The sequence below is a fragment of the Notolabrus celidotus genome, chromosome 11 (assembly GCF_009762535.1).
Source record: "Notolabrus celidotus isolate fNotCel1 chromosome 11, fNotCel1.pri, whole genome shotgun sequence".
NCBI classification, from domain to species: domain Eukaryota; kingdom Metazoa; phylum Chordata; class Actinopteri; order Labriformes; family Labridae; genus Notolabrus; species Notolabrus celidotus.
The window spans coordinates 3701359-3718014 of NC_048282.1; the positions used below are offsets into that span (position 1 = coordinate 3701359).

Genomic DNA, 16656 nt, shown 5'->3' on the forward strand with positions numbered 1-16656 from the left:
CCGTGCACACACACACACGCACACTCACACGCACCGGTTTGCATGAAAGGAAAACTTGCTAAGTGAGTTAGAGTTTAAGAATCCTGTTCATTGTACTTTAGCTATTACAAACACAGTCTACCACTAACATGCTTTGCACGCACACAAACACCTGCGTTAGATTTGCCCAGGGGTTCCCCTCTGGTTGTTCAGTGTATGAAACACTCGATTCTTGTCTCTAGCCAGCTGCTCATGGGGCAAGTCAGATGATAAATTTTAACAAAACCATTTTAGGACAGATGAAACCTTCGATTCCCCGGAGGGAAATGGGACAAAGAACAACTTGTTACAAATCTTTGCATGTGCACTCTGATCAAAAACAGATAATACCTCCATTCAACCTAATCTGCCTCTGCTAAGTCTGAAGTCACAGAAGTGGATCCTATTGTGCTCTGATCCGGTCTTAGATTGTTTTACTACTATTCGACTCTCCTATATATAGGCATAAGTATATTGGCTCACCTGTTTTCCACAGAGCAACTCTAAAAGTCATTTTAGTGCTTGTTGATGCTTCTATTTTTATAAATCGCTGTTTGTTTTGGCACTCAAAAATAATTTGACATTTTAAAACCTATTTTGAAAATGTGCATTTGGACCAAGAGTTCCGGGGTCTTTTAGCCCCCAGAACTACATTCTCCTGAACTAAAAGTTTCCTGTTCGCCCATTGTTGTCTGCGTTTCGACCATGGGCTGAAGTCAGTGACGTATGGAGAAAAAAAAAAGTAAATGCACTACACCACCAGACCAGTAGAGGGCAGCAAAACAAAGAGGAATGCCATTCATCACAGATGACACCATAGAAGCAGACGGACAGGCAGCTATCATTACGAGCAACACAACAGTTAGCCTGTTAGCATGAAGAGACTCAGCTGGCGCTGTTTTAGATGGTGCTATATTTCATCACAGATGGATTCACTGAATCAACACGTGAGAGGAGATAAGCGCAAGTAGCAAAGACGTTTCAACACGGCTTTAAAATCTCTTTGAACTCAAAAAGCTGTGGCAGAGATCGGACGGTTTTTTGGTTTAAACAGCGACCCTGTTAACTGGAGACTTTCAAGCCGGATGCATCCCTCATAAACGTCTTCAGACGATCATTAAATATCTGATGAGGATATTTTGAAATCTTAATAAAAACTAAACTAGTTTACATTCCCAGGAACTCCCTCTGTGTTTCAACAGCTGTGTAAACTCCACAAACACTGACACGTTCAGCTGAAGGTCTCCAGTTTACAGGGTCACTTTTAAAACCATAACACCGGGAGAGACGCATTCACGGTGGGCTGAGAGAAGACTACTGTTACAAGCTGCTAAATCAAGAGAATCACAGCTTCTTCTTTTGAAAAGTACACACACATACAAACATGATAGAACAAATAAAAACTAATGAAAGAAAGAGAAATCAAGTGAATCACAGATGTGTGTGATGTTATTGTGGACGGAGAGAGGAATAAAAACACTGCAGTTAATCTACCAATCAGACACGTTCAGCATTGCAGGCCCTGCCCCCCGAGAGTCCCGGGACCTTTAAAAAGTACTACCCCCCTAGCTGGGGCTGTTAAGGGGGGAGATTGTTTACCCCTGAACTACATTTAGACCCTGGGTCCACCGGTCAAAACGTACGTAGTTCAGGGGTAAAGTTTCTCCGGTCAAAAAACGCTTAAAGTGAACCATGTCACACTTGAGATCCACTCTGCTAGATCTATGACATTGTGATGACTGCAGACTCACCAACATGGTACTGAAACTGCATATCCTGAAGTAGGTGTCATGATAAGAAGATAAATCTCCCTCCCCTTTCCCTCTCCTCTCTCCTCTTCCTCATTGGATGATTTGATGAGTCTCATCTGCCTCTAGAAGCAGGACTCAAACACCAGATGCAATGTTGAACAACTTTCCCCTGTTGCTCCACCTTTCCACCTCATCTGTGTCTGACATCTGTTTTTTGATCCACCATCCAGGAGCAGTTCTCAGAAGTGCTGGATGCCATGTTTGAGTCACGAGTACAGCCCCAGGATCATGTCATAGACCAGGGGGACGACGGAGACAACTTCTACGTCATAGAGAGGTAGGAAGCGGATACCGTTGGGTCGTAAAAGCTGCATACATTTGTTTATTCAAATACTGTTTGTTTAAGGGAGGAGATTATTATGTTTTACGGCACAATTACTTCAACATGTGTGCACAGTATGATAAATACTTATGGATGTATTACGCATCCCCTATATTGTTTTAAGGCCTCTAATACTTCTGAAGTCACTTGTTCTGATGTTTTAAAGGATGTTCTGCTTTACTCTTGAATTTATTTAAAACTGCAGTGAATGTGAAAACCTATAACGCCAATTCCAAAAAGTCCAGACTCTGTGAAATGTCTCAAATCATTTAAACCTGAGGTTTTAACTGACAATGGTGCATAGTCAGCATATCAAATCTTGAAACTGAAAAATGTCATTGTGTTGAAAAAAATATGGGAGAATTTAAAATATGATGCTTGCAATACATTTAAAAAAGTTGAGACACAGACAACAAAACACCAGGAGGAGCATCTCCCAACTAATGAGGTTAATTTTCATCAGGTTAGTCACATGACTGAGTCTCTCAGAGGTAGAGAAGGGAAGAGGTTCACCCCTCTGCGAGAGACTGAATGAGCTAACAGTTAACAGTTGAAGTATTTAGAAGAATGTGCATATTTCAGCCAAGCAGCAACCTCCAGTCTGAAAATACGAAGCCCATGCGGAAGTGCCAAAAACCACTTGAGGCTGGCTGCAGAAACACCAGAAACCACATACACACTCATTCAAAGAAGACGATCTTTACAGCAGAAATAAACATGTTTACAGCCTGGTTCAAAAAAATTATTTGAGTCTGAATAGCTCATTTCTCTATCGGCACACACTGTACGGCAGTGTTAATTTCGTTAAAGAAATTATGACTCATTTTTTCATGATGAAAATGAGACTAAGACGAGTTAAAGTGCATCACTGATAATAAAAACTCTGACAAACGTATGTTTTGATTTTGTTGACGAGACGAAAACTGTAGTGGCGGACCGTCGGACATTAAGAATCCATGTTTCCCCCGCTGTGCATCTTTAAAGATTAAAGTTATGAATTCCTGTGACAGGCTGAGTTATTATCTGAGTGTTAGCAGTGTTGGCTTGCTACCTGCAGCAGGTGTGCTTTATCAACCAGCTCTCCTCACCTCCATGCATCTGTCTCATCTTCATTGATGATTTTTACCCCCGGTGTGTGTTAGTGACAAATTAAGTCTTCGATTTTTACAAAGTGAACGAATATTCAAATTTTGGAAAATCATTGCCCATCCCTATAAGCGGGCTGCCAGGGATCGATTCCAGCCTGTCATTCCCTCACTCTCTCCCAGGTTCCTTCTCTGCCCACTGTTCTCTTCTCTCTGAATAGAGGTGTAAAAAATCTAACTTTAAAAAAAGTGTTGTTGCAATAAAGATACAGAACGTGGAATTCAGCTCTACACTATAAGAGATCCCTGAAGCAAATAGAAAAGTGTCCTATACAGGGTAAAATGTCAGTCGAACATTTATTGTGTGTTTTTTTCCTCTACAGGTAGTTTGCATAACAAGGTGCTCGTTGCTGACCTCTAAAAGTTGTAAAGATTTACGACCCTGCAGCCATTCTGCACCGTGGGCCTTGTGTTTACTCTGCTGTATACTGTATAATTATCATGGACACATATCATGCATGCACACAGTGCACAGGAGGGCTGAGTGAGTTTCCTGTCATATTGTAAACTGTTGCTGTGTACACACGCAGCCTTCATAGGACCGGTTGAGTTGCCTGTTCTGGCGTACAGAGCAGCATATAGCAGGAACACGGAACGTGTCTCGTCCTCGCTGCGTGGAATGAATAACACTCTTCACAGGAGAACTATTATTATGAAGGGAGCTGCAGGCGGTCGTGTTAGCTCCTACAACAACACTGTCAGGTGCTCGTAGTGTAAAAAGCTGAAACATGAAGGTTTAAAATGTTCATTTATTCTTTAAGTGGTGGATAAAACTGTGTATAAGCGTGAAACCCCCTGAGACTGTACTGCACTTCAACACACAGACCTTTCTTTGTTCACCAGCTACACCCATGTTAACACCGTGACTACCAGCCAAGTGATAAGAAAGTGTAGAAGAAGAACTTGATACTGTTTTTTATTCCTGTGCTTCCAAAGTGAGAACGGGCCTACCAGTATGTTTCTTCTCGCTGGTCATTGTTTCACCCCGCCCTGATTCTTTCCTGGCACAGCTCATATCAGCTCAGCGCAGCAGCACAGTTCCACTTGTTGTGTGTTATCACTCTATCTGCACACACACTACTTTCTAACTCAGCGTGCTGCCTGTACTAGAGACGTGATGACCTTTCAGAGCAGCACGCCTGCCTGGTCATATACTATCCCGGGGTTTTCCCTGGCCCCTTAAAGGCATAGGTGGGAGCTAATGTCATCAGCAGGGTGCGGTGTGAGAGCGGACAGAGAGAGAGAGACAGAGGGAGAGAGAGAGAGAGAGATGGAGGGATAATCAGGAAGAAAAAGAAAAGCAGGAAAGGAAACAGATTAGAGAAGTGCACAAGGAGCTGTGTTCCCTCAAAGCATGGAGCTGGTGTGTGAGCTGCTTCAAAGAAACACAGCTCACACACTCACCTGTAGAGTGAAACACATGATGTGAAAGGATCATTACAGCTGTGTTTCACTGTTTGACTATTTGAAACAACTGAAGCAACACAATGAATGTCTGATATACACTACCAGTCAAAAGTTTGGACACACCTTCTCATTCAATGGTTTTATTTATTTTAATTATTTTCAACATTGTAGATTAATACTGAAGACATCAAAACTATGAAATAATCTGGGTTTGCCATAATCTAATCTAATTAGAAACCATTCCAGGAGACCACTTCATGAAGCAGACTGAGAGAATACCAAGAGTGTGCAAAGCTGTCATGAAGGAAAAAGGGGGCTACTTTACAGAATCTAAAATATAAAACAGATTCTGCTTTGTTTAACACTTTTTTGTTCATTCAATAATTCCATATATGTTCTTTCATAGTTTTAATGTCTTTAGTATTAATCTACGGTGTTTACAATCATTACAATAAATACAAACCCTTGAATGAGAAGGTGTTTTCAAACTTTGGACTGGTAGTGTATGTGAAGAGCTGTGTTCCCTCAAAGCATGGAGCTGGTGTGTGAGCTGCTTCAAAGAACTTCAGCTCAGGCACTCACCTGAAGAGTCCTGATGGATGTGGAAACACACATGATGTGAAAGGATCGTTAGAGCTGACTGCTCTGTTTGAAATAACTGAAGCAACACAATGAAAGTCTGATATACATCAATATTTTAACATCCTTTTCCATCCTTTTTCAACACTCTTCTTCTTTGTGTTCTACTGCTTCTTCTGCCTCTGCTTAGGGAGCGCTGAAGTTCAGTGATTGTCTTAGTTATTTTCTGAAAGACTTTTCTTAATGTTACATGTTGAACTAATTCATTTCATCTTGTATATAAAGTATTTTTCTAAAATCTAAAAATCTTCTTTTAAACTTTTTAACTGGAGGAGCAAAAATGGTGACATACCTGACTTTGAGAGACAAACTGCAGGTTGGGCCTGAACTTGACGTTGGCTTGGTGGAGGTGGAACATAAAGGCCAGACTGAAGCTGGAGATTTGCTTCCACAAAGCCACGAGGAACATGAGGGAGCTCCTGCAGCTGTGGGAGTTTGAAAACGGTGTCTGATCAGGGAGAGATTACATTTAGTGATTGTCTTGGCTGAGTGGTGTTTGAAAAATGTGTTGTTAGTATCATAGTTGCCTAATTAATTTTATTGTGAGAGTTTTTTCTAAAATAAAAAAAAAACTGTTATCTTCTTCAGTGCAGTCTTGCATTCACAGATTCACATTCATCATTTTCATAAGTCCCAGTGTGTTTAACCCCCTAAGACACATTTCCCGTTTTTGTGTTGAATCAGAGAGGCTGTGTCTTCTTTCCTAACAGGGTTAAAGTCACCAGACACTGGCCCTGCCCTGATGTTCTCTAAGCAGTGAAAGTCATCATGCTCTCATCACATTATGCTCATATTTCTAATCCTCATCAGCCAATCCAATCTTGTGGTCTGTTTCATGGAGGAACAAGATCTTAAGTCTTCTCTCTTTGCTCATTCAGATTTATTCTGAGAAACATATCAATGAGCACAGCCTTAACATCTTGATTCTTTAGGATTCTCTCGTCTGTGTCCGGGTAGGCAGCCACAGTAGTGATCATCATCCTCTCCCTCATGCTAATCCAGACAAACTAAGTTAATGCTCCTCCAACGACAAGGGTTTTATCCCCCCACTCAGCCAATGGGAGGACAGACTATCCTGCAAAATGACGAGTTAATCCTGCTGAGCAACAACGCCGCAAATTACCTTCTGCAGGTTTAATCCTGATACAGAGGGAGGGAGGGAGGCAGGCTGAGCTGCTCTGCTGAAGTATCACGGCCCATCACAAACACATAAAGCATGATAGTATATAAAACACTCTTCACAGATGAGTTAAAGTACGCTGGTGTTTTTGTTGTCCCGGATGAATCTGCTGAAACGTCTCAAACGATCACCTTTAGTGGATTCATGCACACAGTTACACACACTAACACAAACACAGTCACTGGTTCCTCATCCAGCGTGCCAAACTAACATCGAGTCCTGTCCAGAGGCAACAGATCATCTCCAATTAGATGTGTATTCAAACCAGTCAGCAGGTCAATAAACAAAACGCCGGCCTGCTCTTAATGTTTGGCTCAGTCAAATAAATCAGTCGTCTCCTCTTCCCTGTTTATTATTCTTTATACATTCAGAATCATTTCAACTCCCTCTTTCCTGCTTCCTCTCTCCTCAGGGGCGTGTTCGACATAGTGGTATCGGGAAACTGCGTGGGTCAGTACAACAATAAGGGCAGCTTCGGGGAGCTGGCACTCATGTACAACACACCACGAGCCGCCACCATCGTCGCCACCGAGGAAGGGTCATTATGGGGGCTGGTAAGAACACAACGCTGGAAAACAGAGGCGTACTTAAAGAGCTTAACTTGTTTGTAGTTTTGAGTTGGACACATTATGTTTTACTCTTTTCATTTTGGGTGAAGGTTGAAACACTCTGGAGAAGGTTGAAACGTCACCAGGAGGTTGATTTGAAGTCAGGAACGTTTCACTCTGTCAGCTCGATGCATTTGGTCTGAGACAAGATGAGATATTCCTTATTGATCCCCCATTGGGGGAAATTTATTTTGTGAAGGGGAATACAACAGTGTACTTACATAGTTAAAAATATGATGATGATAGTAATAGTAATGATAAAGGTAAAATTAAATTAAATTAAATAAAAGAGAATGAAATGAAATGAAATAATAAAATAAATAAAATAGAATAGAATGAAATATAATAAATTAAATTAAATGAAAAAATGACCTGAACAATAAATAAAACAGAATAAAATGAAATAAAATAGAAAAAAATTAAATAAAAGTAAGTAAAATTAAATGAAATTAAATGAAATGACAAAATAAAATAAATAGAATAGAATGTAATAAAATAGAATACAATTAAATTAAATTAAATTGAATTATATAAATTAAATTAAATGAAATAGAATAGAATAAATTAAAGCAAATATAACAGATATAAACACACTATGTACACTTCTATCTTATGAATAGATAGTCAGGTAAATTATTGCATAGATAAAATTGCACCAGGTTATTGAAAAACATACACGGTATGTATAATATAAACACTGTGTGATTCAGATGTGTCTCTTTCAGTCTGCACCTGTTTTAAAAGATCCACTTCCTCAAGCAACTTCAGTCCCTCAGACCTCATACATCCAGCTGTAATAATGAAGCATGTTAAGAATGGAGTCCTGTTATCTATGAATGGAGCCTGAGCTCCCCTCACATGGTTTATACAGCTGCAGCGCCTCCTTGTGGTGGAGTGCAGGAGCACCAGCAGCACTGATTCACTCTCACAGAACTCTATTCACACGAGTGTGTCGTCCACAGGACCGTGCCACGTTTCGTAGACTCATCGTGAAGAACAACGCCAAGAAGAGGAGGATGTACGAGTGCTTCATAGAGTCGGTGCCCTTACTCAAATCACTGGAGGTGAGTTCAGTGGCCTCTCGCTGGCTTTAGTAGTTTTCTCCCACTCCTGTGAATCATCATGCACCAACCTGAGAGCACAAGAAAGTTCTGTTCTACACTCACAAAGGAAATATTAAGAAGATGATGAAACATTTGTTTTCAAAGTCTGAATTCTTCAACTTCTTTTCCCTGGAGTCAGTCTCCCTCCTGGTTTTTGTTCTTGTTGTGTTACGCATGTACACAGCACAGTGTGTAATGTGGTCTAAATAGAGCTAAAGTAGAAAACATAAATGGGTTGGAGTTAGAAAGTATCATGTGACGGATGCCCTGCATAAGTAAAAAATATAAGATTCTGTTTTTCCCCTGTACATCATCCTCTTCTTCACCCAGGCAAACGAGAGGATGAAGATAGTGGATGTATTAGGAGCCAAGCAGTTCTCAGATGGTGACCGCATCATCACACAGGTAAGATATGGAGGAGACACGGTCGATAAGAAAGGAGGGTTAATGAGATGTTTATGATTTCATGCACCTGTATGTTCCTTTACATCTGTCTCTTCTTTTCCCCAGGGAGACAAGGCCGACTGCTTCTATGTTGTAGAATCTGGGGAGGTCAAGATCATGATGAAGAGTAAAGTAAGACCTTCAACTCATTTTTTCCTGTCTTATACACCTGTCATCATTTGAAGTGACTTTGATTAATCCCAATAAAGATCAGCTGTTCTAGGAGGATATTCATCACATTTCCTCAGTTACATCTTACAGCAAAAGCCATGGTCCACAGAGAGCTTCCAAAGCAGCAGAGGGATCTCATTGTTGAAAGGTATCAGTCAGGAGAAGGGCACAAACATGTTCCAAGGCATTAGATATACCATGGACCACAGTGAAGACCGTCATCATCAAGTGGAGAAAATATGGCACAGTGACATTACCAAGAACTGGACATCCCTCCAACACTGATGAAAAGAAGAGAAGAAAACTGTTCATGGAGGCTTCCAAGAGGCCTACAGCAACATTAAAGGAGCTGCAGGGATTTCTGACAAGTACTGGCTGTGTACTACATGTGACAACATCTCTCCTATTCTTCATATGTTTCAGCTATGGGTAGGGGGGTAAGACGGAAGACTTTTCTTATGAAGAAAAACATACATGTTTTAAAAACATACATGAAGTCTCCCAAAAGCACCACATGTTTTATGGTCTGATGAAACCAAGGTTGAACTTTTTGGCCATAATTCCAAAAGGTGTGTTTGTCATAAAAACAACACTGCACATCACATAAAGAACACCAGACCCACAGAGAAGCATGGTGGGGGCAGCATCATGCTTTGGGCCTGTTTTTCTTCAGCTGGAACCGGGGCCTTAGTCAAGGTGGAGGGAAGTATGAACAGTTACAAACACCAGTCAGTTTAACACAAAACCTCCAGACCTCTGTTAGAAAGATGAAGATGAAGAGGAATTTCATCTTTCAACATGACAACAAACCAAAGCATACATCCAAATCAACAACAGCATGGCTTCACCAGAAGAACATTAAGGTTTTGGAATGGCCCAGCCAGAGTCCAGACCTGAATTCAGTTGAATATCTGTGGGATGATCTGAAGAGGGCAGTGCACAGGAGATGTCCTCACTATCTGATGGATTTGGAGCTTTTTTACAAAGAAGAATGGACAAATATCACCACGTCAAGATGTGCCATGATAACAGACTCCTACAAAAAACACAGAGTGCTGTGATAAAATCAAAAAGTGCTTCAAACAATTATTAGTTAAAGGGTGTGTACGCTTACTGTATGCAACCACATTATTTTATTTTTTATTTTTTTATTCTTCCCCTTAAAAGATTTTTTTTTTTAAATCAGTTGAATTGTTCATGTTATAGGTGACATTAAGGTGGAAAAAGTTATCTTGAGCTGATTGTATTACATCACCAAACCTGGCATTTTAACAGGGCTGTGTAGACATTTGATATCCACTCTACATAGTTTCGGCAATTAAAAAATGATGACAATGACATGCAACGCTCCCCCGCAAAGACCACCAGAGGAGAGAAATGTTCCCTGCTTTTGCCCAGCAACAGAGGGAATAACTCAAGGGACTCCTCAGTTGCTGAGTGCTGTTCGCCAGGGGAGGGGGAAGAAAAAAGGCGCTCGGTAGTTTCTAACCTCTAATCTCTCTCCTCTCTCCCCTACAGACGAAGGCAGACCACGCAGACAATGCGGAGGTGGAGATAACGCGCTGTAGCAGGGGTCAGTACTTTGGGGAGCTGGCCTTGGTCACTAACAAGCCCCGGGCCGCCTCAGTCTACGCAGTGGGCAGTGTCAAGCTTTTGGGTAAGAAAGGATCAACTCGTTAAATGGTCTGTGTCTGTGTCAAGGGAACATGATGAAGTTGAATGTGAATATTCCAAGACTGGATTTCCACCAGTGTGGAGGAATGGGATTTAGTTTAAACCTCAAAATCAAACCGTCCTCAGGGCACAGGGAGAGAGGATCGCACACATGATCAAACCACTTGGAAATGTGTATCCAAAAATGCAGAATCTTTGCATACCTGCCAACATTGGACTGTGAAAAATAGGGAGATTCTATGGAGTATGTTAAAATCAGCCTATACCCAGCAACCCGTCCATATATAACCCTGAACTGCCGATGAATACATTTAATAAACAGATATGTAAGTCAATACTTTAGATGTCTCTTCATGTCAAGGTTTGCTGTAAAATATAGCAATGAAAACATACAACATTAAAAAATCCATGTCTTACAAATATGACAACATTCATCAACATGTTGAAGAGTGAGAATAGAGTGAGCCACTGCAGTGAGGAGTTACACACACATATTCCAGGTAGAGGGGTTTGTGTTGACACCATATTTTGATGTTAACACCATTATAGTATTATTTTAATGCAGGAGTCTCTGTAACATGAATCTACATCTCTATGTGCTTTTTAAAGTCATTTATCTGGGTCCTTTAAATCATATTCATTACCTACAGCTAAATGTGATCTGACCTACAGTAACCTCTGCATCCTCAGCCTCTGCTGCTCTCTGCTCTTTATTTAAAGAAGGAAGAGATTTCCTCTGCATCTCTACCTGAGGTTATCAGGTAGAGTTTAGTGATGTCATAACTTCACCTGTGATATTGTGATAGTGACACTGTCAGCACTCTGTCATCAGATTCACACAGCTCTAAACTCTCCTGATGAACTTTAAAGAGGATGCTGCGTTATTGCACGTCACAACTTAAGTTAGCTATAAGAACAGGGCTGACCCACTTTAATGAGGGATGATCAAATCTTCAAACAGTGCAGAAGTTTGTTGAACTCAGAACAATTCAAAGTCTAATGAACACTTCAGCTACCGGTGTCACAGATCTACCTGTCACTCTGTGTCTGTGTTTACCTGCTGTCAGAAATCATCTCATGCAGCATCTTTTGGATCAAACCATCTACAGGGAGAGGAGGGGGGGAGGTTTTGGGGTTTGAATATAAGGCTCAAGTAGAGGACTTCTTGAAAAACGGGAGATTAGATGATCCTATTAAAATATAGTATAAAAATTTAATTCAGGTATTAAAAAATCTGATGGGGTACGTGCCATAGAAGTTGAGGGACACTCATCTGATTGACATCAACGTGAAATAAGGAGATTATCAGGAGAAAGAACAACTCTGGAGTACAGCGGAAGGATAAGTTAAAAAGCGGTAGACTCCCGCTTAAATCAGGATTGTTGGCAGGTCTGTCTTTGTTTTTAAGAAACCTTTTTCATTGAATAAAACACCAAAGTGTCCTCGTGCTCTCACGTTTCCTGGTAAAAAACATTCACCTCCCCCGGTGTCCAGCCCTCCTATCTTACCTGTCCCTCTATATACACATCCCCCAGTGCAAAACTATGAACCTATAAAAATGAGAAACAAAGTATATTAATAACACCTGAGGCAGCAAACTTAATTCTATATTTACCTTAAATAAAATAACAATTTTAATTAAAGTAATCAAGTATAGGAAACCATTGAAATAGCTCCAATAGTATTTATAAAACTCCTTCATGACCGCTCTACCTTCTGTGTTGCTCTCAGCTTGTTTATTCTGAGGGAGTTAGAAAGATAATTGTGATTATAATTTAATAAATTCAAACATCTTTGGTATATACACTATGAGTCAAATGTTTAGAAACACCTTCTCATTCAAGGGTTTGTATTTATTGTAATGATTGTAAACACTGTAGATTAATACTGAAGACATCAAAACTATGAAAGAACATATATGGAATTATTGAATGAACAAAAAAGTGTTAAACAAAGCAGAATCTGTTTTATATTTTAGATTCTGTAAAGTAGCCCCCTTTTTCCTTCATGAGAGCTTTGCACACTCTTGGTATTCTCTCAGTCTTCTTCATGAAGTGGTCTCCTGGAATGGTTTCTAATGAACATGAGCCTTGTCATGAGTTCATTTGTAGAATGACTTGCCTTCTTAATGTGTTTGAGACCATCAGTTGTGTTGTTCAGAGGTAGGGTTAGTACACAATGGATAGCCCTATTTGACTACTGTTGTAATCCAGATTATGGCAAAACCAGATTATTTCATAGTTTTGATGTCTTCAGTATTAATCTACAATGTTGAAAATAAATAAAAACCATGTGTGTCCAAACTTTTGACTGGTAGTGTGTATCCAACTCTCTCTGAATTTAAAAACAGTATTTATTCCTCTTGACCTTAAAACAGTCTCTTTGGTATTCATTCTCCTCTAACCAGCTTGTCACGATACAACCAGCGCTGTTTGAGTTTTTATTTCATCTGTAATTGATGTTTTGCTCTCCACCTCGCCTGTCATCACCTCGGACTCCTGCTTGATTGAACGCCACTCTGCAGTGATTTAGTTGTGAAAGTGGCGCTCTCATTTAGGGGACGAGCAGCTCTTCACATTTGAAGCTGAACACAGGATTGTGAACAGCAGGCCGTGCTTCTCTCTCACCCCGTCGCTGTTTGTTGTGAAATCTGGTCAAGCCTTTTTTTTATTATCACTCTGATTTTACAGCCTCTGTTTGTTTGTTAATGAGGGTCATTCTTCATAGTCGATGTCAGCCACAGTCCCCTTTCCCATTCACACTTCATCAGTTTTCACACTCACCTTCTTCTTTAGTCTCTGGCTTCATTTTGATGTTGTATGAACTTTACGACAGCTCGTTCTGAGCAGCTGCTTGGAGAAATGTCACTCAGCGTGCTTCAGCAGAGGAAGCTGTCTGTTCCACTCTCTCTGTCATGTTGTGACTGGAGGAGATGAACAGCACTTAAAGGGCCCTGTGGGGACATTTAAGATTGTCTTCCTACCTGTATCCAACAAACGTCTCAGAAGCACTTTATCAAAGCAATAACATTAAGTTTTTATGGCTGCATTAAAAACACTTCAGTCACATTCAAATGATCAATTCAGCTCTGATGCTCAGGAGGAGGCGGTGAGGGAATATACCAACCACTCTATGATACCGACTGATGCAGAGGAGACGTTAAATCTCAAAACATCCTGGTGAAGGGTTTTTTATTTTAGTTTGTTTTGACAGCCTGCTAAAGGCATAATGCTACACTGTAATTCACTTTGTCAATCTGTTTTAAAGGTACTATGATAGAAGGTGATCTGACAATTATTTAGCAGCAGAGGAAGTAACAGATTCAAATCGACTGTTGTATGAATGGGGAACCACACAGATGAAAGTGTGATGGCCAAATTCCACCAGATCCATGTCTGATCCGTTTCTGATCCGCCGCGTCCGTCAACACCCATCGGTTGTGTTTTCTGACCTCCGGACAGCTGGAGTCATGTGACCGTGGTTTTCCCCCTGTAATCACTGAATCAAGGATTCTCCTCCTCCTCCTCTCCTCATCCATGTTGTCTTTCTGGTCCTCTGAAAACCTCTGACCTGTTGACTCCAGGCCTGGCTCCGCTCATCATGACTTTGGTTTGTTGTTGTAGTTAAGTGAAATACGATCTGGTGATAACACAGAGTGTTTTATTCTGAAAATTAACAGGATGTTTTCATTTTGTTTTGTTGCCTGACTTCCTGTCCCGCTCCATCTGCTCTGTTGAGATTGATGCGTCGTGCTCCGGCATCCGGTAAAAATAGAAGTCTTGTGTATCTGATCCGGAGGGCTCAGACCTGCCGGATCAGAGACGCAGCCGCAACGGAGCAGATCCAGTGGAAGTTAACACATTGACTAGAATAGAAACAGATCAGATCCAGTGCTGTGACGGATCAGAGACAGACCGGACACGGATCTGGTGGAATTTGGCTGTTAAACCCCACTGGATCCACTCTGTTGCGTTCCGTCGCATTGGAGACAGACCGGACACGGATCTGGTGGAAGTCCTGTGTTAGTTGGATGTATGCAGTTAATACACACCATGCCTCTTGTTTTCCCTGTGCACCGTCATGCTGCCTCAAATCAAACTGTTGCAGCAACAAACTTATGTTTGCTTCAGTACAAAACATAAACACCAGCATAGAGGGGCTGTTTGTTCAATCTGAAGTGAAGGATCTGTGGATGAAGAGTGAATACTACTTTTGTGTTAAAGACAATAACAACTGAAACAACTCTAACTCTCTCTCTCTCTCTCTCTCTCTCTCTCTCTCTCTCTCTCTCTGTCTCTCTCTCTCTCTCTCCCTCTCTCTCTCTCTCTCCCTCTCTCTGCAGTAATAGACGTGCAGGCCTTTGAGCGCCTCCTGGGCTCCTGTAAGGAGATCATGAAGAGGAACATCGCCCACTATGAGGAGCAGCTGGTGGCCCTGTTCGGCTCCAGCATGGACCTGAGAGACTGAGCCTCCCACACCACCCTCCGTGCCTTCTATTACACACACACACACACACACACACACACACACACACACACACACACACACACACACACACACACACACACACACACACACACACACACACACACCATCTCTCATATCATGCAGTGGCTTTCCAGACTCATAATAAGCTTTACACAGGTCATGCAAGTTGTACTTTTGGCTTACCTTTAAGTACATAAATGCCCACTCTCACACACACACACACACACACACACACACACACACACACACACACACACACACACACACACACACACACACCGACACCAGTGTAGGCACTGAGACACACTCACTTCCCTTAGTCTGCCCTTGTGCACATACTAGCTCAACACACTCCTTGATAAGCTGTCTTTGTAGAGGCACAGACACACACTCTCTCTCACACACACACACACACACACACACACACACACACACACACACACACACACACACAGAGCTAGTTGAAGGCCACACACACCTTGTTGCTTGAGCCAGCTTCAACCTCACAGTATGAATGTCTTTGCTGCATTGACCTTAATACAGGCAACGCAGGTGAAAGACACACACACACACACACACACACACACACACACTCCATACACACGTTTAAAAACACACATTGTCACGCTTCATGGGGAGAGCTCTGCGTTCACCTGAGCACTTACACAACTCAAGAGTTGTTCCAACAAGCTTCAGCAAAGGACACACACACACACACACACACACACACACACACACACACACACACAAACACACACACACAGATGTACACATACAGACCCGCAAAAACACATAGGTTACCACTCTTGCAAAAACATTCACATTGTGGTAAAATGGAGACAAAACTTTAAGAATCTCTCAAAAAGAAAAAAAAATCAAAAATGCAAAAAAAAAAAAAAGAAGAAGTTTAAAGAAGATAAGTTTTAGAAACGTTTTATGAAGAAAAAACAGAAGCTTTGATAAAATATTATTTAAATAAAAAAAGTGTTTCCTCTTGGGGAGGCCGGGGTGCAGATCTTTGTGGGCGCGCTCCCTTCCTTCCTCTACTGTTGTTGATTGAGTTGAGTTAGTGCTGGTGATTATTGCAGTACCGCAGAAGAAGCAGTGAAAACAATAACAACCCTACGTTTTCTGGGACATTGTTATTCTGTCTTTGACGCCACACTTCATTGTATTGAATTAATTATTAATGTATTGTTATTATATATTCATTTCTTTTTTTTGTTTTGTTTCGTTTTACTTTGACCAATTCTGATAAAAATCACCATCCATCTTTGACAAAATGTAAAAACAGAAAAAAACATTCTAATGAAAACAGTAGTGCTTATTTCTCCTTGATTATCCTTGAATGAGTTGTCCTGGATAAAAAAATGAAAAAAATAAAGCAAACATTTTGTTAAAAACTTCATCTTTGTTTGATTTGTCAAACTAACATAATTTACAGTTTAATTTGTGGATGATGTGGTAAAAGTGTAATAAAGACTATCCTCCTGAGCACGTCATAAAAGGAGTGGAAGAGATCAACACTGCTAATGCTCACATATATTTTAAAGGTGACATATCATGCAAAATTGACTTTTTAATGGTTCTTTACCTGAAATATGTTTCCTTGGCATGTCTACAAACCCCCCGAGAATGAAAAAAAT

General features: G+C 40.9%; 1 protein-coding gene across 2 annotated transcripts in view; it reads left to right on the forward strand.

Moving 5' to 3' along the window:
* The window catches only part of prkar2aa (protein kinase, cAMP-dependent, regulatory, type II, alpha A), an 89413-nt gene extending 72995 nt beyond the window's left edge, over positions 1-16418 (forward strand). For both annotated transcript variants that reach the window (XM_034696082.1, XM_034696083.1), the window contains exons 5-11: positions 2000-2106; positions 6935-7076; positions 8093-8194; positions 8564-8638; positions 8744-8809; positions 10367-10505; positions 14865-16418. In XM_034696082.1, the coding sequence (XP_034551973.1) occupies positions 2000-2106; positions 6935-7076; positions 8093-8194; positions 8564-8638; positions 8744-8809; positions 10367-10505; positions 14865-14989 (756 nt within the window). In that variant the 3' untranslated portion in view covers positions 14990-16418. The remainder of the gene's footprint in view (positions 1-1999; positions 2107-6934; positions 7077-8092; positions 8195-8563; positions 8639-8743; positions 8810-10366; positions 10506-14864) is intronic.
* Positions 16419-16656: the final 238 nt, after the last annotated feature.